The 27,918-nt window shown below is 38.1% G+C and overlaps 2 protein-coding genes across 3 annotated transcripts; one reads left to right on the top strand and one right to left on the bottom strand.

Annotated features, from left to right (window-relative positions):
• Window positions 1-122: 122 nt before the first annotated feature.
• On the bottom strand, window positions 123-9,373 carry LOC108902278 (DEP domain-containing protein 7). Of its 2 annotated transcripts, none has more exons than XM_018704061.2 (12): window positions 9,263-9,373; window positions 8,783-8,974; window positions 8,424-8,565; window positions 8,217-8,312; window positions 6,952-7,142; window positions 5,577-5,778; window positions 5,110-5,243; window positions 4,683-4,841; window positions 4,331-4,473; window positions 4,012-4,137; window positions 3,067-3,142; window positions 123-585 (listed from the first exon to the last, which is right to left on the bottom strand). In XM_018704061.2, exons 1-12 carry the CDS (start codon window positions 9,327-9,329, stop codon window positions 374-376), a joined length of 1,740 nt encoding a protein of 579 aa, XP_018559577.1. In that variant the 5' UTR covers window positions 9,330-9,373; the 3' UTR covers window positions 123-373. The 2 variants fall into 2 exon arrangements, with proteins under 2 accessions (XP_018559577.1, XP_018559578.1); XM_018704062.2 differs by having other exon boundaries at window positions 5,113-5,243.
• An 808-nt stretch (window positions 9,374-10,181) lies between these two features.
• LOC108902279 (coiled-coil domain-containing protein 73) lies at window positions 10,182-27,039 on the top strand. The gene is made up of 16 exons (XM_018704063.2): window positions 10,182-10,337; window positions 12,081-12,177; window positions 12,539-12,679; window positions 14,240-14,311; window positions 14,489-14,560; window positions 14,650-14,685; window positions 14,980-15,054; window positions 17,943-17,981; window positions 19,161-19,296; window positions 20,610-20,689; window positions 22,842-22,964; window positions 23,100-23,159; window positions 23,405-23,509; window positions 24,438-24,548; window positions 25,292-25,445; window positions 25,642-27,039. Exons 2-16 carry the CDS (start codon window positions 12,133-12,135, stop codon window positions 26,238-26,240), a joined length of 1,848 nt encoding a protein of 615 aa, XP_018559579.1. The 5' UTR covers window positions 10,182-10,337; window positions 12,081-12,132; the 3' UTR covers window positions 26,241-27,039.
• Window positions 27,040-27,918: the final 879 nt, after the last annotated feature.

Raw genomic sequence — 27,918 nt, 5'->3', positions numbered from 1 at the left:
CTTGCCTTTCTTTTATTCAGTTCCATTTGTTTTGCTTTAACATCCACAAAAACATATATTCAAGGTTTGTCACAGGAGTATTTATGTTCTATATTTATATTCAAGAGAAACAAAGCCAAGAATATTTCAAATGTTCATTTATTCTGTTAAAGTAAAATAAAGCAAATACACACATTTAAGTACAATTATAAGCTGTACATATCTTTCCTCTCAGTCACAAACATCTCTTTTAACTCAGTCAGCTTGTGCCTAACTGGCCAACTGTAAATCTAAATGCTGAAAATTCAAAAGCTCCTCTTAAGCGACTAGTGAAACAGACTGTATAAGATACCAGAGACACAGGGTATGTGCCCATATCACTGGCTTCACAAATCTACAGCACATTAACAGCAGAGTCACCAAAGTACTGGTTAAATATATGTGGGTGAGCTTGGTAAAACTGTCTGAGTAGGCGCTTTCTGTCCTTGGCTGAGACCTTCGGGTCCATGTGGATGCTGTTAAGGAGAGCCCACAGTTCCTGTTTGGTGGTCTTCTTTGTAGAGTCAGTGCAAGTCCTGCTGGAAACCTGCTGACATGACGGAGAGCCTGAAGGACACAAAGACAACAGAGAAAAACACAGGGTTAACAGGATAACATTCAAGTGTTAAGATGCCATATTTATGAACTTTCCATTAACACTGCAAAAAGATGGTGCATTTAAAGATGCAATGCATTTTGGCCACTTAGGGGCAGCTGAAAAAGCTGTAATCACAACACAAACATACTATCACCATATGAAGTTGTTTTACTGCATGTGTTTGCCTATTTACAGAACACATCCAGAAGAACAACATTGGCATTCATTTGAGTTGTGTTTCTTGCCACCTCATAAATATTAGTCAAATATTCCCTCTCCTTTTAGCTCTGATATAGTCTCAACCAACTCCTGAAGGAAATATGTCGCTCTTTAGGTGCTAAATGCTCCACTGTGTTCACCAGTTAGTCACCAACTTGCTGCTGGCTGACAGTTGTGTACAATAGTCCAAACTTTTTTTGCTGAAAACAGCAGGTTGATTAGAGCAGTCAGTTAAGTTGGTTAGGTCAGAAAATCAAAACAATGAGCTGAAAGATGCTAATGGTGGAATAAGGTGGTAATTAACTCTGGGGTTGTCACTATGAACGACACCTTTCACAGTTCACATATGGTACTTATTTATGGGAGTTACTGATCCACTGTTGATACAAATATAACAAATAACATGATCATGAATATGGTATAAGGAATATTTATCAGATAATAATATAATAATCTATTAGATTAGGGTCAGTGCCAATATTATGCAATGCAATTTCTGCAATCCAATACATTTCTAAAAATGTGTCATAAATTGTAACTTGTCACTTCACTTTCAACAGTGACAACATCTTACAGAGGAAGCTTTAAGGATCCACCTGCTTTTCAAACGTATTCAACAACTGTACTATAGCCCTGACAAGAGTTTAGGAAAAGGAGAGCACACTTCCACTGCTGAGCAGGCCAAATACAGTCACTGACATCTTTCGGTACAGCCGAGAACAACTTTGGCAGTTGAGGCAGTACAATGACTGCATTGAAATCTCCCTGGAACTGCCGAGGGAGTGTTGCAGGGAAGTGAATACATTGGCGGTGAGAGGGCGGACGGAGGGTCTGGGCCCATGGTTGCAAGCCACCTCTACCAACAGTGACCCTTGCAAATATATCCTCTCTCCCCAAGCAACTAACGTGGCTTCAGTCAGCTGTGAGGTACTTCACCAAATATGACTGTGACGCACTGGCAACGGGGAAAAAAGCAGGGGGAGGTGTGTGTATCTATGTAAATGAGAGATGGTGTAAGAACTTCACACTTCAACAGTCATACTGTTCTGAGGATACTGAGCTTCAGTCCTTACCATTCAGACCTTTTGACCTCCCTAGGGAGTTTGGACAGCTATTTATTACTGCTGTCTACATTCATCCAAAAGCAAATGTTCGGGCTGCTGCAGATGTGATATGTAACAATGCAGTTAAGTTGGAAAATGCTTCTCCTGATGCTCCTAAGCGTGTACTGGGGTAATTTCAATGGCCATTCCATAAAACATGTATTGCCCCATTTTCAACAGAATATTACTGGGCCCATTAAAGAAGAGAAGACACTTGACCTGTGCTTTGGTAACATAAAAACACAAAAAGCATACAGGGAGTATCCAAAACCACCACTGAGTGACTCAGATCACAACACTGTTCACCTGGTCCCTCTGTATAAACAGCAGCTTTAAATCAACAAGCCTGAAGTGAGAACTGTCCACACATGGAATGATGAAGCAGTGTATCGCCTGAAAGGATGCTTTAACTATACATCATAGGACATATTCATAGATGCCAGTGTCAACTTGAATGAGCTCAACACTGTGGTAACACACTATACACACTTTTGTGTGGAGCATATTATACCAACAACATGTATTAAGATTTTTCCAAATGGACAAATGGAGAAAAAAGCAAGCCTTTCAGCAAGGTAATAGCAGGCAGGTTAGAATTATGCAAAAAGAAATCAGGCAATTTGTCATTAGGTGTAAACATAAATATAAACAGAGGATAGAAGGGAAAATGAGAGAGAACAACCTAAGGCACACATGGCTTGGAGTGTATACAATGATGAGGCAGGAAAAGCAGAAAACACTCATAGGAAATCATGATTTGACTTTTTCAAATTTTAAGGTAGGTTTGATACATCAGACAGCAATACTGGGCAGAATTTTATTAGGCAACAACTTGGTCCGGGCCAGGTTGCATTTTTAAAAAGATCGTCATGAGAAAGGCAGCTGATCCTGATAGACTAACTGCTAGGGCACTGAAAGGGGTGTAGAACAGCTTAGTTTTGGTTTATAGTCACAATGTGTTCCCAGAACCTGGAAATCCAAAAATTCCAAAAGGATAATAAACTAAACTGGCTTTCAATGGTCTTTTATTTAAAGGATAATTATGTTCTGAGATATTTATGTGGAACACTGCTCTTGGATCACTACTCAAAGTCATTATTATTATTCTATTAATTATCATTCATTTACCAGTCACATCAAGCTGCTTCCCCTGGACAAGGCTAGCCAGCTTGTCACTCACTCCTTTGTGCAGAGCCCCTGGTATCTGTAGCAAAGAGAAAAATATATTGGTTACAAATGACTTAATGACAGAAAATAATCAAATGTCAAGTGAATTACCCTTGAAAAAATGGTTTTCTTTTCTATATACATTTAACCTTTTCACCAAAGCCCTTAGACAGCAATTTCTAAACTAAATTTTGCAACCCAGTTTGAGCAATTTGAGCAACTGTGAGTTACAACACACTGAATGTCAAAGCTTAAAGACTTTAAAGTCAGCCTCAAGCCAGTATAATATATCCAGGGTTTACTAATAACAAAGGGCCAGACTCTGTTTTGCAGTTTGAGGAGGAGCTCAAGATATTAGGTTTAGGTTGAGTTTACATGTCAATGCAGTATTACTCAGCTTGTGAAGATACTGCAGTAATATCTTGTGTGGCTCTGAAAGAGCTTTGGCGATTCTCAAAAACTAGCCCTGGTGATGTCATGGTGACATCAGCAGGGTTAACTCAGAGATACAAATTTATAACAAAAAAGGAGGATAAAGTGTTTTATAGCATTTTTAATCATTTTTTAACCCATAAGACCCATAAGATAACCCATAAATGTTCTGTGAGTGAAAGTTCCTCTTAGTTGACTTCAAACTAATGAAGTCCCCAAAAAAATCTTTTAAAAATTAAAAAAAAAAACAAACAAACAAAAAAACTTCAGAGATGTGTTACATGTAGTCTATTTAGTCTGTTTTATAATCCCCATAATTTATAACTTTCCTAAATGGAGAAATGGGTCTGGGCTCTTACGGGTTAATGCTGCATGGCGACAGTGACCCTTTTGGAATCATGGCTTATTTGGCAAGTCCAGGTACAGATCCAGGAGGACAGGAGAAACATGATGTATTCAGACAGTGTTACCTACCTTGAAGATTTCCTTTATGTTGCTGAGCATGAAGACTGCAATCAGGTCCTCTTTCTCTTTTGAAAGAGCCTTGCTGTGGATAATCGCTCTGAAGAAAGACCTCTTCACTGCTAATCTGTTTTCCAACTAAGGATTCAACAGCACATCTTAAGTGTCAAATTACAGAAAAGAAAACAGATAGAACAGCTGTGGAGGCAAGTACCCCTTCCATGCTACTTCTTAAGAGGCTGCATCACATTGATGCCTTTCAATGTTTGCAAAATTTTTCTTTTTGACATTTTTAAAATGCATTATCCAATGTAAGATCACCACCTCTCACCTCCTTATCCAGTTTTATCCCTTGAGGATCAGCTGCGAGAGCTATGAATGTAAGCAGCCTGCGCAGCTCATCTCTGCAGCTAGGTGGCAGCAACTTCAAGCAGAGCTGCAGAGCCTCAAGAGCCTTGTCTAACTTTGCATTCACTGGAAAGACAAAATACAAGACACAAATACAGGTGATGTTGATGTTTTTAATGACATTTAACCTGGAGTTGGACAACTTGGGTAAAGAAACACACTCTGCTACTACACCTGGTTCACTTAAAACTGAATGTGAATCTAAGTTAGTGACAAAATCAGCTTTTTCTTTTCTTGACAAACCACAGTATCTGAGCTTCAGTCCTATTTCTTACCCAGCAGATCAGCGATGGCTGCATAGACGTCAGTCATGCACTGTGGCAGCAGTGGAGGTTTGTCTGTGTAGCTGTAGTGTTTCACCAGGGTCCTGTACAGCAGGAGCTTACACTGGGCCAAACTACTTTGAGAGAGACGAGGCTCATCACTGTTATAGCCTGGTGTGGACACAGAAATCAGTGTAGCTGAGCCAAAAATACAGAAATGGATGGTTACATTGCCCACATCAGTTAATGCAAGTTAAAATGAACACAGGTTGTGTCTAATGCATCTAGTTAACTTTAAAAAAAAAAAACAACCCTGAAGCTAAATAAACAAAAATACAGTAAGAAAGAAAGAATCAAATCACAACAAAAGTTCAAACAGGGACTACTAATCCCCCACACTGACATCCATCCAAACATTTGCCCCCATCTTGGATACTACTACCAGCTTGGACTTGGTCACAGCTCCCCTGATCTTGACGGAAACAGTAAGGCAGGTCCCTGCTCAGCTCCACCACTGGCTGGTCAGACAGGAAGTCAAGGCAGTCCAGAGCTGCACAGAGCCATTCATCCTCCCTATTGAAACATTTTATTAGATTCAATTAAATAGACTATACTGCTGTCAAATTAGTGATGAGCCAGACATTCTGCCAAATATGCATATTTAATATCTTGCAAAGAGTAAGATCAGGAGCTTGTAGATATACATCTTTATTCCAACACCTTGAGGTGAAACTTATAGCAGCCACCTGAGAAAGCAGCCACAGAAGTACATAAAATAAAAAGTGCAGTCACATCTGTGACAAGTCACATGCTGCCATATACTGTTGTACTTCTGACTACTAACAGTTGTTAAGTACAATTAATTCAACAGTCAAAATAGCTAATGATTTTAAAAGCCAAACATACTGAGTCTCCCTGAGGGCCTTGAGGATCTGTCTGTCCAGGTGGTTGCTGCTATAGATAAGGTCTATGTTACTGTGAGCCAGCAGGTGAGATGAAGGGGTTGGTGATGGAGTCTGGCTGCACTGAAGTACCCCTTCCAGGAGGGGGAGCTCCACCAGGTGTAGCAGCCTGAGCAGAGTCTGTTCCTGCCACACCTCATCTACCACTGTGGAACAGAACAAAAAACATATTTTACAATTGTATACTCAATACTAATACTAATTATATACTAATTTAGGGAAATTATGCAAGTATGTTATTTTTCTCTTCTTTCTTGCCTCAGAGTTTAGACTAACACTTCACCTGTGAACACCTGCTGCACATTTTGTAAAACTCAGACTTAACTAGTCAAAGAAACTTGTAAACTAAAATGACTTTCAATCAAAATGGCTCCATTTTAAAAGGGGAAATGATGTTCTTCCCCATCTTTTGCTCAATGCATGAAGCAACAGGCTCATCCCTTAGAAAAAAGATGCACATTTATAAGATATGGCTATTAAATAATGAGACTAATGCTGTAATACAATTTTACTGAACATAGACATTTTCATTTTCATTCATTGTCTTTCTCCTTCAACATCCTCCCTTCTCCATCAACACACCGCTGCATTCAGGTCTTCCACTGATCAAAGCAGTGCAGTAGGTCTTCTTTGGACAGTTGTCTCAGAGCCTCTGTCGTTCTTTTCTTAACTTCTGACACAGACTCAAAACGTGTTCCTTTGAGAAACTGCTTTACTGAGAGAGCAGTGTGAACTGGCACGTTGTCTTGATGAAGAATGAAACAATTTTCCCACAACTGTGGTTTCTCTCTTTGGACTTTTTCTCTTTTTATCAGTGGAGCCCTCTTCTGCTCTCATTCTTATACTGATACTGATACAACTGTTTGTTGAATGTTTTCAGAAGTTTTTGATGTTCATGGGCTCCCAGAACGTTCATCGTCTTGGACATCCTCTCTGCCTTCACTAAATCTTTTGTGCCATTCAAACACACGTGCACATGACATGCAGTGTTCCCCATACACCTTGGTTAATGTGCGAAAAGATTCAGCTGCTGTTTTCTTCAATTTCACCAAAAAAAAAAATCTAATTAATGAGTTGCTCAACTTTTAAACTAATCATTTTCTGACACCTTAGCAAAAACATGTGCACTTCAATCAGTAGCTAGCAGTGAACTAAAGACGTCACTAATACCCAACCTTTAATATACAACACTCAGTGTGACTGTGAACCAGTCTCATTATTTAATAGAAATACCTTGTATGTTTGCTGCATTAATAGGACACATCTGGCCCCATCTCCCCCAAAATCTATATCTGTGCTTTAAGGTTAACATGACTTACATGATTGTGGTAACACAGAGTCAGTCTGCACTCTGCTGGGACTCAGACTCAGATTGTCCACCACAGTCTCCAATGACAGGCTGGCAGTGACAGGAGTGTCCAGCTGATTTGCTTTTGTGGATGCTTGAGTGAATATGACACGGGTGGACATCTGAACATGTGTCTCAGTGGAACATGTCTGTTCTTTCTGCCTGAAGAGCAAAACATAGACAATTGAGAGCTCATGTTGGGAAGTATTTTAAGAATAGCACAGGTTAGACAAAATGATGATATATACAATTAGTTGATAAAGATTTGCCTTTCTTGTAGAGATTTCTATCATTTATACAGAGGCAGCTTTCCTTTTAATATCTCTGTTCGGATTATACCATTGTGATCAATATTGCAAATCAGTGAACAGGACTGCATTGGCATTGGTTTTACAGAACTTTTACATCAAACTGATGAAGTACTTTTTTATCTTTAATCATTTTTTAGACAGAATTTCCAGAAATGTACTATATCATGATGTGTATCATGATTATGATATAAAATATTACATACCATGAGGGAGGACTGTATTCACACTCCCCACTTCTACTTCTAGCTAAAATGGATGACGCATAATAGATTGAGACTAACAACATTAAATGCCAACCTCAACCAGCCATGTCCTTCAAACTTTGCTCATACTGAGGTCTTTTCTGAAAGGAAAACATTTGTATAAGAGACTATTTCACTCACGGCTCCTGACTACGCTTTTAACAACATTAAACACAACATTATACCGCACCGGCATACCTTGATTTTCACTCTTCACATGCCTTCATTAAAGGTCAACCATAACACTTTCTGGCTTTAATACTTCATTCAGTCCAATCCCAATTTTCAGACTGTAAAAAATACTTCCACATGACAAGATATGTAATTTTATCTATGTACATTTAACATAGCCTAGATGGCTGACAGTTCATGATGCTGAGTATATATACACAGTTTAAGGTATTATCTTATATATATTATCACAGTATATATATTATCACAGTAACGCTGCAATAAAATTTGTCTTTGTACAGTTACAATGTTTAGTTTTGACACTGTATGAAATAGGTTTTGGTTCAACTCTAGGGTCATTTTGGAGGCAGTAGTTGTGTTGCTGTGTCAGAATGCATATCAGTGACATGTATTTCTAATATTTTGTGAACCTCAATGTATTGAAAAGCATTACATGTTTAAATACTGGCAACTGATGCAAAATGAGGTTTAAAATCATTTAGATTTCATACCTGTCTGAAGGAGCACTGCAGAAGAGTTGTTGGATCCCATTCACAAGCATACCTCTCTCCAGTTCATCAACTGATGGCATATGCATATTTAGAAACCTGTGTGTAACATTTTAAAGGCAGATAAAATTTCATTCACAGCCCACATGGATGACTGTTAGAAATTCTTCTTTCACTGTAATGTAGTGTGTGGCTTTGTATGTATCTAACCTGTAAAGACTACTCTTGCTGTCCTGAAAGGCATCTAGCTTCTTGTCTTTCCCAAACACGTTGGTTCCCACTGCCTCAAACACGTTACAGTCCAACAGAACCTGGCACACACACACCACTTTGTCCCGTGACACGCTGGTACCTTTAGTTTTAGTCAAACATAAGGGTTGAATAGCAACCTGCTGAATGACTTTTGATGTCATAGACAAAAAGAGAGAATAATGAGAGGATGGCTTGGGTCATACAGAACCCTCAGCTGATTAATCATTAAATTTTATTAATCATTTGATTAATAAAATTTAAGGAAATAACACAGGATGCTACCACTAATAAAAACCCACTATCAAGCACACACACACCCTCTAAGCCCTTCACATGGATAATATGTTCTGTCAACACATCAACAGCCTCTGAGCCAAGGAAACAGTCGCTGTGGAACTTGAGGTGTACTCGTCGACACTTCACCCTGACAGAAGACCGGAGGTGCGAGATTAGGCCACTCCACAAGGAGAAAGACTGTAGGTCTACTAGTTTACTGGCCACTCCACGAGCTAAAAGTCACAGAGAAACATGATACAAGGAGAACAAACTCAGTCAGACCGCAGTTAACTGATGACCTGTGTAAGGTTGGTGCACAGATAAACAGCAATACAAGACAATTTGAGAGCAGAACACGGATGAAAAAAGAAAATGAAACGGCTAGACTCTGTCTCTGAGGAGCACTGGGGTTAATCAAAAAACAGAGAGACTGATCACTTTTAATTTCTGTGCCACAGCACGTGCGGGCCCTATGGTGCAGATATCACAACACCTTGCTGAAACGCGTTTCATTAGCTTACCTTGAGGACGAACACACAGTTTCTCTTCAAGGTTTAACACCGCAGCTCTTTCCCTTATTGAAGCCATGTTGACTAAATGACGGGGAAACAGTCAAGGAGGCACTTCCCAGGTTGATTTAAAAAAAAAGAAAAAAAAAAAAAGAGAGAGAGAGAGAGAGAGAGAGAGAGAGAGAGAGATGGACAGGAACCACGTCCAACCAGCAATGCCTTTTGAAATGTGCAATTTTTAATTTAAATCGCTAGATGGCACCAATCACTAAATCACATTAAGGGCGAATCTCTAACTCAGCAGTTGCCTGATGTTTTGATAAATAATGTGTTGCACGGTTTTGAATGGTCGCCTACATGTCTAAACACTTGCTAAAGAATATTTGCGAATGGGAAATGGGCACAGATCTGACTCCACAATAAGTACTTGGCCATGCTGCCTCCACGTGTTCAAGGGAAATTTAGTGTGTTTTAGAGCCAGAGATGGGGCCATTATTCATTCAGAGTTGCTGTAGGTATATATGTGTAGGATTGTAAATAAAATAAAGCTTTTTGTCGTTTGTTTGTTTGTTTTTAGCATTCTGCGCTAATTATTATTATTGTATTTTAACAATACATTCACACTGGAAGTAAGTCTGCAGTCCCTATTTTTCCCTGGTTGTTAATGTAACTTGAAGAAAAAAAAACTATTGGTAAGCACATTCAGGTACATTTACGTACAAATACAAGGGAAATTTCTAAATTTCACAGTCACAGATTAGTTTTATGAATCATTTAAATCTGTTCATTTGTGTAATTTAATCTATTGTAGATTGATTGGCGGCATTTTAATTGAGAGGGTTAGGCTTAGTCTGCAGCTAGTTAGCTACTCTTGAATTTTTACCCACTGTATATGAACCTTTTCAACCACTTAATTCATGTTTAGTGTTTTGGGGCAATCTTCAAATCCTACTCAATGAGCAGTTAAGCATCAAATATCCTCAATGGCAATCTGACATGAAAAGTTCATCTTTTCAGGGCCTGGACACACGAGGGCGCTGTTGGATTCCAATTGGTGATACATGTACGTTAAGGCTAATTACCAAAGGTAATGTATACCAACAAACCGCAATATTACCAGAGTAATTCGTTCAAAATGACAAGCATTGTATCTCCAGTGAAATTACATTTTCAAAACAACATATCTTAAAATTAATTGTCAAACTACATTATTTTTCTTTGATTTATGGTGGCAAATTGGAAGTTCAAGCTAGCTAACATTCCCTAGCTTTTAGTTTAGGCTAAATCTTTAGCAATGTTTCAAATGAAGTCTGGTCTTAGTTTTTGAATAAATGGACTATAATTAACTTTCATTAGTTTAAGCCATAATTTAGCTTTTTTAAATGGAAGTAAAATGCCTAACAATATTTCAAATTAATTGGGAATGTAACAAATTCAGACTGAAAAGGGTGCATTAACTACAACTGTTAGCACAAGGATAAAGTTAGCATTTATAAAGGGCTTACAGCTTTTGCTGTAAGTTGCAATATGCTGAGTGAATGGGGCAGTATTAACACAGAGTCTACCTCTGATAAATAGTCAAAAACCATACAACATTAGAAGACTCCCGTGTGCTGTGGAATAGACCTTTTGACTTGTCATAGAAGGAAAGCACAGGTGATACTCTTTACATTAATGATGGGTCTATTGGCCATGACAGTTAGCCAACATGTACATGTTGTAGAGTTTTATTATGTTGAATTATTTCATTATTTACACCTGTGCTTTTATAGTGGGACATGGCAATATAAAAACAGCCATTGCAGTACATTTTTACACTAGTTTTGCAGTACAATAGCATTGTATTGTTGTCAGCTGCATTGTGATTACATGTATTACAATTTCAGTGCTTTGATTCAACTTTTTTCCGATGGTGCATTACATAGTTACTAACAACTCACCCAAAGGTAACACAGATATCACGTTGTTTGATAGAAACATTCCCGTTTAATGGATGGCAGGTCTTTTAATTTGAGTTTATCATGGCTTAGAGATGGTGGTTAATACCTGCTCAAGTGAATCACTGGAGAAACAAAGACGCTGTGGTTTACTCCCTTACTCACAGTCACATACACATTCGCACTGTGCACAGAAGACGCATGTGCACCATCACTTTGACACACTAACACGCGTTTGCACATCCCCTCCCTGCTCAGCCTGAGGTCACAGTGTCATTTTATGGTAGTAACCAATTCTAGCAGGGATCATTTAATTCTCCAACATGATTGATACCAGTGCAGGTTAAATGGGAGAAAAAAGGTTTGTTCTATTAAGAGATCAGTGGCTAGTGGAGACCTCCCACTTAAATAGTCATATTTTCCAGTAGGTGTGTGTTTGCGTGAATGCAATCTGTGTGTCACTCAGTTTCTCAGTTATATTGAAGGGACAGAGACAGTTGAAGGGGACCATCCACAGGTCAAATTAAATAACCTAGATAATTTAAAAAGCACTGACAGCACAATTTGTCCATTCAGTGTTATTGCTCTGACCCCTATTAGTGTCAATGGGCTGGTTCATTTTAACCCTAGATGGCTTATCAAGGTGTTATCTTCTCACTGCAATGGAAGTGGTGTCAGACAAAGACAGAAAAAACCCTAATGGTCATTTCAAAGCCATTAGGTTAGATTGTAGTGATTGAGAAACATTACAAGGCTATTATTTCTAATAAAGTCATTTAGCAGTAAAAATTGCAGATGAGGAAGTAATTATAAGCTTATACATGGAAAAGCAGAGTGTTACTGCTTATTAAACAGACTATTCTATTAACAGCTAAATGTTTTTTTTCCTAAAGTAACAGGCAGCAGAAGCCGTAGTGCTACCTTGGCCTGCCCTGAAACAACCCAATGGATCTCAGTTCAGGCTCTGAAACAGCCACCCCTTACACCACTGTAAGTAATGATTTCTGGCATTAGAAGACAAAGCAAATAACATTCATCAATTTTGTTTATTCATTGTTAGATAAGATTAAAAAAAAGATTTTGATATAAATAATCAATAGGTGTTATACTCAGTTTTGTTCTGCTAAACAAAACATATTTTCTATTTCTTAATATTTATACAAAAAATTCCTGTGGGACACCTGTAATGTTGATTTATGTTGTCATTGTTTCTTGTATGAATTTAGAATATAGCATTCTCTGTCTTCATCCCACACTCTCGACATATAACCAAATTTTTTCATATCTCGCCAAATAGGTGTATTTACTGTATTTGAGTCACTAATTAGAAGCATTCATTTTTCTTATCCAGGTAGGAGGACCTGCTTTGGAGCAGGAGCTGTCTCTGCCCAGCGCCCACTGTCAAACAGAAAGTGGATGCACTCTTTTACTACAGTTGCTGGAATTTAAAACTCACCTAGTTGAGGCTGTAGAGGAGCTGCATATTAGGAAGGTATAGTTATAATTGTAAAATTGTAACACTTTCTCTCTGTTGGGTGAAGGAGCAGAATAATTTCATAGAAACAGTAGGGGACTACTTCTGACTATCTGGACAAAAGCCAGCTGAGTTTGATGCACATTGCACCAAGACAGGGGGCACATAAGCCATTTGGCTCCTGACCAATAAGTAGAAAGTACATTTTTGTGTAAAAGTAACAAAAATAAATAATGGTTTGTACCCTCCAGCAAGTACTTTCAACCTATCAACACATCTTGAGTGTACTTAAAGGTTAGAGAAGCAAAAATGGGATGCTGGTCATTTGTTGCCATTTAGTTTTATTGTTATGGCCATGCTAACTGGGAAACAAACATAAGATGGTATGTCAGTCTGATCCTCCTCAGGCGCTGCTGTACTTTGTAGTTGTGTTGTTTGCTGGGTGGAGAGGTTAAGAAGCAAGAGGATGTCATGATCATGCCGGACATTCCTGAGCAGGTCAAATTCAAATGGGTTTTTCCCTTTTTTCAATATGAACAGGCCTCTCCGTGCGACAGTGACACTGTGGTATACTGGTAAACACAATATGTAGGAAGAGATGTTGATAAAGGTTAAATTAAACTCAGTGTGATGTGTGAAGCGTTTTGCAATATCCAAATAAATACTTGTACCAGTACTGAGTGAGATGTGAATGAAAACAACTTTGTGATATTATTACAGTGACACATATGATAGAAAACTTTAGGATGAACTGTATCTAACTTCTTCCAAGTAAATGATCAAATGTACTATCATCACATTTGTGCCCAGATACTTTTTTTTTCTTTTTTAATGCCCCATAAAAGGCATTCATTCAGAACAGCAGTAAAACAGAAAAGGGATGAAAAGCCATGACAAATATATGAAGTAAACAGTCATGAATTTTCACATAATAAGTAAAAGCAAAATATAATTGAGGTTTTAGTGGCCCCAACCTTTAGATAATATGCAGTTGCCTATTTTTATTTACATTAATTATCAGGTTTAATAAACCTTTCTTGTGTTGTTTAAATACATGTGCACACTCACACAATAATTATTCCTCAGTGGAAAAGTAACAGCTTTATCTCCTGTGTGCTCCTTTTTTTAAGTGTAGTGCCACGCTGGTAGCATAGTTTAATAGGAACTTATAAAATAAACTCAGTGAGTTAACCAGCTCCCACATGCACATAAAAAAGTCCTGTGGATATAGAGAGCAATTGACTTTTACCTGCCTTCTCTGTGGGAAGAGGGAGGATAGGGATGACTTTCCACAAATATCACCTCCCTTCTAATTCTCCTGTTTCTCTGGGTGCCTGTAGAAAGGATACGGAGGAATGAACCAGGGAAACTTAAAGCAGTTTGCAGTTTTGGAAAACAGAGAGTTACTTGTCCGTAGAGTGGAAGAGATAATGGATTTTTAGTCTGTACCATTTTATTTATCAGGTGTCTCCACCCACTCTGAATTTGTGATTGTGAAATGCTCTTAAGATAAATTTTGTTTGTAGTTTGAGGTAGGTTTGTTAAATAAATGGTAAATGAGGACTTTCCATGTTTCAGGATGCAGAGACACTCTCTGAGGGTCAGATCAGTAAACTGGTGTTGGAGAAACAGAAGCTAGAGTGGGAGAAGGTATGACTGGGCCTTGCTGCCTTTACATCAGTGTCTTTATTATTTATATTTTCATCCCTAGATGGATGGACATTCACAAAATGTCATACACAATCATATTCTTTGTATTATTTAACAAATATTCATTATATCTTTAAGCTTAAGTTTTTATTCATTTAGTGTTTTCCTGTGTAACAGGAATCCCTACAACATCAAATTGAAACAGTCTCAAACCAGCACACAGAGTCACTCAGCAATGTTAAGAAGCAGGTATGTTTTTATGGTTACATTTTTGTATCTAAACTAGATGCTTTACAATGCAAGAAAACCTTCTGAACAATTTATTTTCATTTCTCAAGTTTCAGGCCAAAATCAGAAACGTTGAGGAGGAGAAGGTATGAAGTATGTCTGTGAAGATTATCAGTCATCTAGGTCCTGGTATTTCTATGTGCAATACTTAGAATATAGCCACACAGCACCTATAAAGAGAAGGTTTTAAAAACTTACTCCCAAAATTGTCAATGTGATACTACAACTTGTTTTTATTCAGTTCATTTATTGGAATAGTAAATTCACTCATCCCAGTTGCACAATCTTGACCATTGGAATGGATTATTTTGTGCTGTGCTTTAATATTTACAGTCTTTTTGGAGATAATTATTACACTCAGTGATCATATAATATTTCAGGGGAAATTCCAGGTCAGTGCTGAGTTAAAGGACAAGGAGATTAACAACTTAAAAGAAGAGCTAAGGTCACTACAGGTACTGAAATGTATAACACTTATAGCCCCCTCTTTCTGTCTCCATCTAATTTACACTAGTATGTATTGCCTGCAGCAATTAGCTGCATGCTAGCAAAAGCACCTTCTCCTGCTCACGCAATTTATATATTACAAACCTAAATGTCAACCCTGTAAATGAAAGCATTACAACTGTAAATAATGTCAAAATGTCATGTCACCTTAGTGCTAAAGTTTAGCTTGCTTTAAACAATTGAGGTAGTGACCTTGGGGCTTACCATAACTGTATGTGCTTGCTGCTGAGACCAGTCATCACAGCCAGTACTAGAAAGTCATCCATACCCATGCAAACTTGAATCAGTGTCACTGATGATGATACCAGTTTTTGTAGAGATTCGCTGCCCTTGGTACTTCCCATACATGCCAACTGCAGCCTGTACACTGAAAAACCTTTAAGAATGCTGAAAATGGTCATTTCAGAGCATTGGGGCTTTGTTAATGTACCAGAGTCAGACAGTAGACTCAGTAGCCTGTTGTCTTGTTAGCCTATGGAGGGACTGCTACATTTAATTTAGTTATACAGTGTTTAGTCTTTGTCAGTATCAATAATTTTTTTTTGCAAAAAAAGATACATAGCATCAACACAATAATCACAGTAAGTAATCCAAGAAGGCTTGAGTCAAGGGGAACTGGACTCAATTATAGATACTTCTTGTTTCACCTCATCCAGAAGGCTTCCTCACTTCTGACTGACTGGTTGAGTCCTAGGTATTTGGGATAAATTAAGAGAGATTTTGCCCAACCAAAGTCTGGGGTGTAGGGTGTTGATGAATAGGAGTCTGGCTCCCAGAGTGTTTGTCTTCAGGCTTGATGCCACAGAGGTGATATACAGCCATCCCCATGGTCCACTGCACTTTAAGAGCCCAGCTGTGTTACAGAGACAATAGAGACTGTTTTTGATATTCTATCTGGGAGACATTGACTGCAGTGTTTGGCTAAAGTGAGGCCCAGTAGTGTTCATTCTTGTGACATGGTCTGTTGGATTTCTTTAATTAAACACATTTTCACATCAGTGGCATTTGAGATTGAAGTGGTTTAATTGCCATACATTGATGAAATGTTAAATTACAAATTTAAGCTCCATTGGAACAGCATGGTTCATGTAATCATAATAATGAAATCTAAATAATTCATCATTGCAGTTACTTAATAAATAGATGAATATACTTCAACATGTATTGATGATTAAGGCTATATTTTTAAAAGGTCATCATTTTATACTTGGGGACATGAAAGTGTGTTTTGTCAGTCATACTACCCTTTAAAATGAATAAGATGCTGCACTTTCCTGCTTTCAAATAATTTGTCTTTGTCTCAGTATTAGTAGTTCAAGCTGGCCCATTAATATATTAAAGTCTGTGTAAAGCACTTATACTAATGCGTTCCAGGTTAGCATCCTGCTAGCAGGGATTCCCATTGTCTCTGATGGAGCTTTGTAAAACTAACTGGAGTGAAACATCACTTAATCCACCTCCTCTTGATGCCTTTGAAAATTTAAATAAAGCAGTAAAGCTGTTCTGCAAACTCTTGCATCCAGGGAAGATGCATTTGCGGTACGATGGCATAGCTAGCTAACAAAACTTAGAAAAGCCTACAGTCAAGCAGGAGGAGCGCTGATGCTAACACAGTACTGCTGTTTATAATGGTTACAGTGTTAGGGGCGGGCTTATGCTGAGTGGGGGCTCCAGTGCGTCACCGAGCCAACATTTCAGACCCGCCCATAAAATCCTGAGAATGAAACTGATGGAAAACTGTCTAAACAGTCTAACTCCACAATGCTGTAACACATAGTTTATAGACTTTAAATGTTTTCAGGAACTATATTCTAACACAAATAATGTGTTTAGAGACAAATTTCTGAATTTTCTTTTCACCGACTTTAAATAAAACCTTGGCAACCTATATCCCTAACTACATATGATGGAAAAATATTTTCCCTTTTTTGTTATTTTATTTGATTAATTAACAAACAAAAATTTAACAAAAACCTGGAAAAAGGCGAAATTATCTCCCACTTTAAACCACATATCAGCCTGCAACCCCTCAGAAATGATCTGTCCTCCCAGGAACTCTGGATCCCCAGAATGAGAACCCCACTGGTCGTGGTCAGTGAAGTGCTGGTAGTGTAATAAACTGCCCCAAAAATCTGATAACTGGAGGGAAACCTGTGATATAAAAGTTTCCGCACACTTGACAGCTAACTTTGAGAATACATGCACGGTAATCATGAAACTATAAAGAAAACTTTAGTATCTGTACTGCAGAATATAATGTACACAAACAGAAGAGATATTTTTATTTTTCTTGAAAGAAAATTAGTTTCAACGAACAAATTTCATGACCGATTAAACATTTCAGTCATTTCAGCTTCTCCAGCATGAGGATTGGATTGGTTGTCATCTGAATATCTTTGGTTGGACGAAACATGACATTTGAAGATTGGGGTTTATAAAATGTGGCTAATCATAAATAACTATACTTGTACTGATATCATATGTCATGTTAATCAAAATAGCAAAGTTACAGTGTTGTTGCCCAATTGTAGAACTTTAGATGTTCTAACTTTTTTCCATGAGCACATAAACAGCAGTTGACAAATCAATCTCACCTCAAGGTTAATTCAGTAGATATTCTTTGTATGTACTGTATAAATATGTAGCATCTTGGGTTGCTGTACAGAAAATTCAAATTCAAAGTCAGATTCAACATTTTCAAATATTGGATCCTCAGAGGAGCTGTAGAAACCCTTTCAAATCTCTCTCAGATTCACACACAGTAACCCACACTGCTCTGTTCATCAGAATGGAATCCCTTTATCTTTTCAGATTTTCTTTTACTGCTGTTTTACAGTTGCTGAAGTACAACTTAGAGAAGAAATCAAACGAGCTGGTAAGGAAGGATTTTCCACTTATACAAACTGTTGACAGAGGATTGGTGGGAGTGAGAAAAATTAAAAGAGGAGGATGAGGGACTGTTGCTAAGGAGGGATGGATTTGGAGGGAAGAACTCATCAGGAGTAACAGGGAGTGCGTGACACTTTGAACTGCCAGCACAGCAGAGAAAATATCTCTATTAAAATATTTTATAACTGAGACTCGCTTGGTTTAACCTTCTTCACATAACAGTGGCTCAGCAGAGTGAGAGGGAGTCAGAGAGACCTGGTGTATTGCAGAGGGGGGATATGAGGGAGTGGGAATAAGAGTGAAATGAGTGAGAGAGAGGAAAAGAATCTGCTCAGCTTGATACAGACAGTCAAACTATAATGACAGTTTGAAGAGCGATAAAATGCTCTGAGGCATAAACTGAGTTAATTCCTTCATCCCATTCAAGAAGACAGACACTAGCTGTGTTGAACCATGATCCCCTCAATCACCTGACAGCTGTTTCCACTGTAGTATACTATGTCTGGTAAAATGTGCCTCTGCCTTTTGCCTCCTCTTGTTTTGTGCATGCCTTTAAACTGAGCAACCCACATGAAACATTTGGCTAGAAGCAGCAGCTAATTAGCTTAACTCAAGATCCATAGCAGGGTTTCTTCTGTTCAAAGTTTTTTTTTTTTTTTTTTTTTTTTTAAACATCACATCTGAGGATCACTAATTTACATGTCTGTTTGTTTAGTCTATACAAAAGGCAAAGTGTGAAAATGAAAGTTTGGATTTTACAGGCTATTTAGGTTATTTCTTGGCCAGAAGAGGTGACTTTCTAGAGCCTGGTCGTTTCAGTGGGTGGATTAATTACCTAACAGTGAGATGAGCTGTTTTCCCTCTCTTTAGTCATCATGCTGAGATACACTAACCAGCTGCTGCCTGTAGCTTCATATTAAACAGACAGACATGATGTCAAACCGTTGCTAAAAGGAAAATAAACCCAGTTAAGAGATTTCCTCATTCATCAGTGTATGAATTGATTGATTCCTTCTTGCAGCATTTCTGGAACTATGCATGTATTACTCTAGTGTTTCATACTGTACCTCCACACATCTGAGTAAAATGGTGTCCAGCACCATATTTGCTTGTGTATGGGTGGGTGCTTATTTCTTTGTCTGTTTTAACAACATCTTTTCCACAGGAACAGAAACTAGCTTTGCAGAGCAGGTCAAAGGACAGCCACTTGAACCAGCTGGGGGAGGTGGAGAAACAATTCAGTGCTCTGTCCAGGAAGTGTGCCATGGTCAAGCAGGCCCATGAGAAACTAGAGCAAACTGGTAATGAATAAATGTATGGATGGATGATGGTATGGATAAACAGAGGGCAGATATATAGATGTTCTTTCTGTATTAATGGCTCTGTGTCTACAAATTGTACAATGCTGCAAAGATACTGTTTATCTCAAACAACACAACTGCACTAACTAATATTCTACAGGAATCAGGGTACACACAGTATATTAGTAAGTGCTGCTGAATGTTACTGAGGGAGTGTGCCTAAAAATGTACAGAGCGTTCACTCTATTACATTTTACCAGAAGAGGAGATATTAGAATGAGATATTATTCTCTGTATAATGAACAAAGGTCACCACCGTTTTCCTTTAAATGCTCTGATTATGACTATGAGGAAATCTCCACCAGCAGCTAGTCCCATCAATAAGACTGGATTGATTCATAGATCCATGCTGTTGATAACAAATAACAATCGTACTGCCGTCGTACATCTATACTGCCAGACAGTATGTGACATGCTCATCCAGTCATCCACTTCTATTGACCATACATCCCTTATAGTTTGCTCTTTAGGCATGGCTCTCTGCTGCTGTGGCTCAGGTGCTTCAAGGTTCAATGAGCTGTATGCTCTGAGATCAGTTTTTCCCCAGTTTCATGTAGTTTAGTTTTTCACTATTGATGGTAAGCTCTGTACAGTGTAATGTCAAATCTTACCAAGCTGGTAAAATCGTGTCTTGCAGCATTGATGCTGAATCTGAACTGAATGAAACTCAGCCCTCTGTTCATTTATGTGATTCACCTCTAAGAGGAGCGACTTGTTTACTTAAAAAGGGAGATAAAATAATAAAGTATGTTTACGCAGTGTATATGTCTTGTCATGATTATTATCTATAGTAATAGATAACAGTTTCTCTTGAGGCTTACAGTAATGTACACAGTACTGTCCTGTATGCTGTATGTTGTATGTTTAAGTACACTAACTTGCCATTGTTCAGGACAAACGAATATAAAATGTGTGTTGTTAGCAATAGAAGGCTTTACAATTTCAGGTAGCTACTGTAATCTCAAATTGTAGCTACTTACTTTGTTGAAATTACTTTGACCGTGTTTTATAATGTAGTATTCTTAAACCACAATACATATATTTATGTGAAAGGGATGATACAGCTATGCTGCCATGGCTGTTGCTAATTTAAAAAATATTTTGATAAAAAGTTATTGTTGCTTATCTTGAGTTTGTTGTTAGGTCTCTTCCTGTTTGTCCTTATGTGCCACTAATTAACAGCAGTGTTAAACCATTGTAGTTCTGCTGTAGGATTATGTATGACAGTGCCTTACTCTGTGTTATTTTTTCAGTTGATGAGGCCATGAGAATCAATAAGAAACTGACTTCTACAAATGAAAAACAAGAAGTAACCATTGTGTCACTGAAGAAGGTACGTGGAAAACTGCCTCAGAGTTATCTAGTTACCTGCCATTTTGCATAATGTACTGTCCCATTCTGGCGCGCAAACTACTCGCTCAGTCAGCTCCCACTTTTTGATGTAATGCAAAGTAACACAAAAATTTTCGATTTTGCTGTAATCATCTGTCGACATATCTAAAGTGACTGTTGTTGGCATCAGTGTGTTTTCATACTGATGATGAGGTGTGAAGGGTTGTGTTGTAGGCATTCACAATACAAAAAGCACAGCAGCTAGAGACAGGAAACATGGGGACAGAGGGCTGTGCTATAAAGGTTTGGCAGCCGATGAACCATTAACATTAAAACTATGGATGTCACAATAGCAGAAATTTGGCGGTGGGTACCATAATTAATTCTTGATTCCAAATTCAGTACCATATCAGACACACACTCACGCATCTATAAAGTCAGTGTGAAGCAGAAGTATAACTTGACTAACATGGCAGCAAACCAATTGTGTTTGTGTATTCATTTAAAGAATCAATGTTAAACTTGACAGTAGCGTACTAATGTTATGAGCACCCAGCCCATGTTATGAGCTAATTCTCAAAGTGTGATGGCGAGCCCCACCAGTGGAGCATGGAGACATAACAGGTGGGGCACTATGAACAGGGGGAAATTTATCTTTTTTGTGCCTATTTTCATGAATGCAGTTATTGACAATAAAGATCATACACTCAAAACATCCACGCACAAACAAATGAGTCATTAATACATCTGGATTAAAACAACATCAGATCCAAGGGACTGTGAGGAAAATGTAACATGGAACCATGGTGCGAAAATAACATTATAACGCCAGCATGTTAATGGCAGTCAAACAATAAGCAAACGTTCACACAATGGCGTTCACAGAGAGCCATTTGTGCACGTAATATTAAATAATGGATTTGCATCAAGAACAGCGAAAGGAAACAGGTGATGCGGTGCCAGTAAAGAAAAACCAGACTGATGATAATACACCAAAAAGAAAGCCAAAAAGAAAATATGGCGTGGTATAACTTGCCCTTGGATTCACGGTGGGGGTAGTGGGCGCAGAGGAGAGACCCATGTGTGTTTTATGTCTTAAATCACTGGCAGCAGACAACATGGGACCCAACAAACCCACCAAAGACCACACACCCCTAACACGCCAACAAGCCACTCAACTTCTTTCAAAGAAAACTGAATACTGTCAACAGGAAAATCACATGGTAAAATCCTCACTGATGAACAGCAAAGCACAGTCAAAGTTGCATACAGTAGGGATTTAACAGTGTTGTCAATTTCACGAATATATATATATATATATATATAATATCACGAGAACAAAAGTGTCTCAGTCCTGGGCAAAACTGTAGTTTTGTTGTAGCCGCAGTGGAATAGAGTGAAGGGAAATGAGGACTACAGAGACCAACATCCTTTGGGCTCCCCGCATCCCCTCTTCAAATCTGTGGCTCTAGCACAGCAAAGCTGGTGGACGCATTTCAGCTTCCCTATGTCATCGAAATGAGAGAGAGGAAGAGCTGACAAAAACATTATGCAGACACTGCCAGTTACCTAAACGTTGGGAAATACATTTTAAAATTTTTTGTACTTAATTATCGAAAAAACTGTTTTTAAAATTAGAATTAATGCCTTGCTCATTGTTCAATAAACAGATTTTTTTTCCAAGTTTCATTTGCCTTTTTAAAAAATATTGCAATAAAGTGCTGCAAAATTGAAAGCTAAAATTGAAAGTGCGTAACACATTGCATTGCAAGACTCACAAATCACAAATCTTTTTTTTTAAATCACATAGTGATAATACAGTTACAGTTTAATTTTTTCTGTTATTTGTTGCAAAATGATAACTGCAGCATTATTTTCAATATTTCTTTTCTACTTGGCATGTTTCGTAATTATGTTTCGTGTTAGAGCAAAGTCCCCCTGATGGAAAGAGTTTGATAACCACTGCCCTAATCAGTCCTAAAAGAATCACATTTCCACTACCTATGACATCTACATTACTTGTGGTACCCTCAGTACTGTAGAAAAATAAGTACCGTCACACTCTCAGAATTTTGGTATTGATTTGTTACCAAAGTATTGGTTGGTGACAACTGTGTACTTTTGAAATGTTTGACTAGATCTCATTTTCTTAGGCGCTGGAGGAGGTGAGTAACAAGCTGATCAAAGTCGAGATGACATCAATCAGACATGACAAGACCCACAGTCATACAAGCAAAGAGCAGTATATACAGAAGCTGCACCAGAAACTGAATATGGTAAATGACAATCAGTGAATATATGATTAATGTGGTTGATTGGTTGGTCTGGTTTTTACAGATCTCACATCAAAACAGCAATTTGGCAGAAAGCTGATATTCCATTGTTTTTCCATATTTCTTTCACATGTTTAGGAAACTGCCATGAACAAGAAGCTCAGGGAGGAAAATGTAGCTGTAAGAGCGGAAAAACAGGTTAAGAAAAAAATAGATAGGAAATTATATGTGACCACTTCTTGAATCTATTTTGTGAGTGTGGTTGTCCTGGGGTATTTTGCTTTCCACAGTAATACTCAAAATAGTGTCTTTCCACTGAAAGAAAAGTGTATTTCACTCTTTATGATTACAGAGTGAAAATCAGCTAAAGCCTGGTCGGATATGTAACTTATACATATATATTAAACCTACATTATATTGCATGTATGTGTTTGTTTGTTAAGGAGGTCATGAGGTCCCTGCAGCATACCCAGCAGCTATTGTTGAGTCAGACACAGACAGTAAATGGAATAGAGCTGGAGCTGCATACACAAAGAGAGCAGTACCAGGTGAGAGTTTCTTATCCTTTGTTGCTTTGTGAAATCAGTTGTTCATATTGTACACAGATACATTAGCACAGACCTACTTACGCCTTTATTTGCAATCTCAAATCAGGGCTTATTAACTGCATTTTAGAATTGTGTAATCATCCAGGCTAAAACCATACATTTTATGTTTTCAGTTTCAATGCTCTAAAATTGTGCAAATACATATTTTCAAATAAGGTGGGAAAAAACTGCAGAATTGTAAACTCAGAAAAGCAATTGGTAGTAGATTTCTGAGATGGTATGTATGAATTTTGTTCTGGAAAAAAACAATAGCTTTTAGGAAAACTAAACTCAGACCTGATTTTGTTATTCTTCTTGACTTACCCCTTTTTAAACTTTCGATCAGTGTTTATTTTTTTACTGATGTAAGACAATGTATGTCAAAGTGGATTTGAATTACAGGGAATATGGTGCATCTCTCCAGGTAAAACCCTGCATCATCTACAGCACTGGTCCCCTACAGATCAGGAATTTTTCAGGGTCCATTTAAATGATTATGGAGTGAATTTACGCAAGGACAGAAATAAATGACGATTGTTTTTTCTTAAGAATGTGATGTTGTATATCAAAACATGTACATTAGAGAATATAGACATTAGTGAATATGGTCCTCCCCACAACTGAATGATAGTTAGTGTATTTATTCTCCATTTATGGCTTACGGTTTATTATTCTCTTTTCTTCTCGCTGTACCCCCTTCACATTTTTAATACTCACATTCATTCATTAAATTATTAAAATCAGGATTAAAATGTCACAAGCCAACTGATTTGTATTAGCAAGAAGCCTTCTCTCCCTGCCCTGTTGAAGACCTTCTGTTCATGTTAAATAAACACATAAAAATTTAGTATTGCATTAAAAATCCTATGGGTGATTAATTTTACTGCAGGTCCTTAAGCAGGAACATGAGGTGATGCGAGACAAAAGCAAGGCAATGGAAGACAAGGTGGCCCAACTGATGGAGTGCCACGCTGCTTCCAAGACCAGCTGGGCCAAAGAGGTAGGAGAAAAACTGTAATGTGAGAGAGGACAGTGTAATAGTGTCATTTTTATTCAACAAAAGCATTAGTCATGTTTAATTGTAATTATGTTCTGATGAAGGTCAGATAGACCGAAAGCTCACACAAATAAAGTGAAAACACTGCATGGATTTAAGTGTGCTGAGTGCTGAATTAATTGTTGCTGGGCTCTGAAAGGAGTAATCTTTGATGTGTGGTTTATGTTGTGTTAAACAGAGGAAACTGCTTCTGGATTGCATCAAGAGTGAGCAGCAAGACCTTAAAGCAGTGAAAGAGGCTTATGACATATATACTTATAACTTCACCAGAAACACACTGAACTGTCCTCACATGCCAGGCAGGCACAGCACATATTTGAATTAGAGGTACACACAAGCATACAAACATACATGTTGTGTAGCCTTAATACAAGTAAAACACACATAAAACACAGGCATCATCAAATTAGATTTATGCATACAAAAACAAAGCTGCTCCAGTTACATAATATGAAGATAAATATAAATATTCCCAGTCCAGGAAGATATAGGAAGTTTCATTTTCCTCTTTCGCCAATATGAAACACCTGCTCAATAATCTTACAAATCTGAAAAAGGTAATGTGTGAGACAAGCCAAGCGGAGAAAGCTTGTCTCACACATCCATGTAATATAGTGGGAATGCAAGAGTGAGGCCACATCTAAAACACAATTAAGCATGCGATATTTTAATTTTTCTCTATACAGATGAGAAACAGCAGTCAGGTCTTCCATCTTACTGAACTCAACTCCAGCTCTGAGCTGCCGGGCTCTGGAAGTCTGCAGCAGTTGGCCTTCTCTCAAATCAAAAACACAGACTGTCTTGAGGATGCAGGACCTGTGACAAAGCTAGTAACTGGAGGTTAGCCAGATAAACATTTTCTTACTTGTCCAAGACAAGTATACAGAATGCACAAGCAATTTGTTGACACTCTACAAGACAGTCATGTTTTTTTGCATTATTATTATGGAGCCATTTTCATGACCAATATACTATAATTTGACAAGCACTGAAAAACATTTTATTTTCTGACCATGTACATTGTATTCTCTTTCAGGACAAGAAGCTATAAACCTCCAACAGCAATTTCAATTTAAACAGCCCCTGAACACTTCAAACTTGCTTACCTGCCCACTTATCACCAACAGTCTTTTTAGCCCCTGCAGTCACTGTGGGACAACAGGCAATGACAGCAGTATATTGAGCAGTGAGAGTGATCCTGATGTAGCTTCAGATTTAATGTATGCTACTTCCCCTGTGACTGATGTTAATTTCCTGATTAGCAAAGTGAGCTGTGTGAGCGGCACTACTTCAAACAGTGATCACAAGTCTATCAACACATCTGTAGGTTTACTGAGCAAAGAAAAAAATGAAGAAGGTGGAGCAGAAGAGAGAGTAAAGACAGCAAAGCACACATCAAAAACACCAGAAACACACATACTGGCTCAGACAACAACTGACTGGACTAGCAAGAAGAGCAACATACAGCAGGTCATTGACTGCGTGGGTAGTGAGCCACCACAGGCTGTCTATGAGCCCTCAGACAACTCAAGTTTCTCTCAGAAAGTCATTGAGAAGGATACTGACTCCAGCCATGTGAACAAAGAGCGTGAAATTTGTAGAGAAGGACAGTTGCTCCACACCCTCAGCTTCTGATGGAAGTGTTGATCATGGGCTTAACACCATACAAAACCTGTGCCATGATGAGGTCCAGACACAAGATGCTGAGCCACTCAGTCAGATGCCAAATCAAATTTCTGAAGTTTCTGACAAATCCGCAGAAGGGAAGCAGATGAACAGATCAGCAGCTGATTTCCCCACTGAGCATTCGGAACCTCAGAGTCAGTCAAGAACTTGTGGCTCACAGACAAATGCTGTACCATTAGCTGCTCCAACAGACACTATTGTCAGTATCCAGGAGTTAGAGACAACTACAGCACAAACAGTACCTAGTCTTCTCTCTGACATCACCAGTAACATGAAACAAACAGATGAAATGTGTGTGAGTGGGGGATGTGTATTATTGAGAACACTGGTTGAACCACAACCATTATCTCAAAGTTGGGAAATCTCAGAACAAGTAACCAATAATGATGATGACGGTGATTCTAGTGAATATAAAGGTGAAGGTCAATCAAATGTGGGCACACAAGAAAATTATGACAGAGAGACTTTTGAGAAGTTTTTGGAAAAATCTAATTTCAAGGATGTCTGTGTTGGCATCACGATGGACACTGTAGACCTTGAGGTGGAGTCTGGCACTTGTCAGAACCATAAGAAAGATGACAAAATAGAAGACACAAAAGATGAAAAGACCACTAAAAGTGAGACCAATTTGAAGCTGTCTGTTCCAAATAGACCCAAGGTGTCATTTGATTTGGTCTCAGCCCTGCATCAGTTTGTTCAGGTATTACAATTTAAAAACTGAAGTATAACCATTTACAGGCCATCATAAGAGTCTTGTAGGATAAATGTTTAATCTGGGTCTAATTTGTGCAGATTCAGCAAGTCTTGTTGGCTGTAGTTCATAATAAATTGCAGGCTTTAAGTTCCCAGTTACTTTATTAAATGAGCCAGTAAATTTAAAGTGAAAATATCTTCCTGATTTACCTTGACTGCAAAACCTTGTACCTGTATGTGCACAAAGTTTATCAGTGCGCAAAGTTAAAAAAAGTAATTTTAGGAGTAATTAAGGGCATTTGAAAAACTGTTTGATTGCCTCTTGTTACTTTGCTCACTTTATGTATTGTTGATAATAGAAATATTGGCCAAATGCATTAAAACAAAAGATTCTCAGATTTTTATTAATAAATACTGTTGCCATTTAGCTATAGTTTAATTACTGAATGGAGACACAATGAATATACTTTGGGTACATGGTATAATCATTGTTCTTACAATGGCAATTTTCTCTTTCTTGAAAACATTACTGCCTTTTCAGGGATCTGAGCAAAATATAAGTGGGTCTGGTGGACACTTCAGACCTCCTCCCGGCACAATACCCATGTCCCCAAAAAGCAAGCACAGTAAAGGTGATGGTTGTGTCTATATGATCCATTCAGTTAAAATAGTATTATGCAATTATGGAACACTGAAATACTGCTCTGTTGCTCACTGGGAACCTCTTGTACAGAGAGCTTATTGTACATCTGTATTTCATACCATCACTAATAATCATTCATTCTTACCTTCTTGCTGTTCTTGCCATCTCACCTCATTCCTCTCAGTCCCCTTGATGATTACCAGGGGTTTGAAGCTGTTGAATGCCTCCAGTGTCTCTGGGAGTGCAGCAACATCGATGAAACACCAGCAAGAAGAGTGGAAAGCTTTGGGA

Source organism: Lates calcarifer, linkage group LG10, assembly GCF_001640805.2.
Source record: "Lates calcarifer isolate ASB-BC8 linkage group LG10, TLL_Latcal_v3, whole genome shotgun sequence".
NCBI lineage: Eukaryota > Metazoa > Chordata > Actinopteri > Centropomidae > Lates > Lates calcarifer.
This window is presented reverse-complemented; position numbering and strand designations above follow the sequence as displayed.

Coding starts and splice junctions, on each gene's coding strand:
- LOC108902278 (XM_018704061.2), bottom strand. CDS start 9,329: ATGGCTTCAATAAGGGAAAGAGCTGCGGTGTTAAACCTTGAAGAGAAA. Junction 8,313..8,423: donor AGCAAGAGTAGTCTTTACAG/GTTAGATACATA, acceptor TGTTACACACAG/GTTTCTAAATATGCATATGC. Junction 4,842..5,109: donor TGACCAAGTCCAAGCTGGTA/GTAGTATCCAAG, acceptor TGTCCACACCAG/GCTATAACAGTGATGAGCCT.
- LOC108902279 (XM_018704063.2), top strand. CDS start 12,133: ATGGATCTCAGTTCAGGCTCTGAAACAGCCACCCCTTACACCACT. Junction 14,561..14,649: donor TCAGCAATGTTAAGAAGCAG/GTATGTTTTTAT, acceptor TCATTTCTCAAG/TTTCAGGCCAAAATCAGAAA. Junction 20,690..22,841: donor CCATTGTGTCACTGAAGAAG/GTACGTGGAAAA, acceptor TCATTTTCTTAG/GCGCTGGAGGAGGTGAGTAA.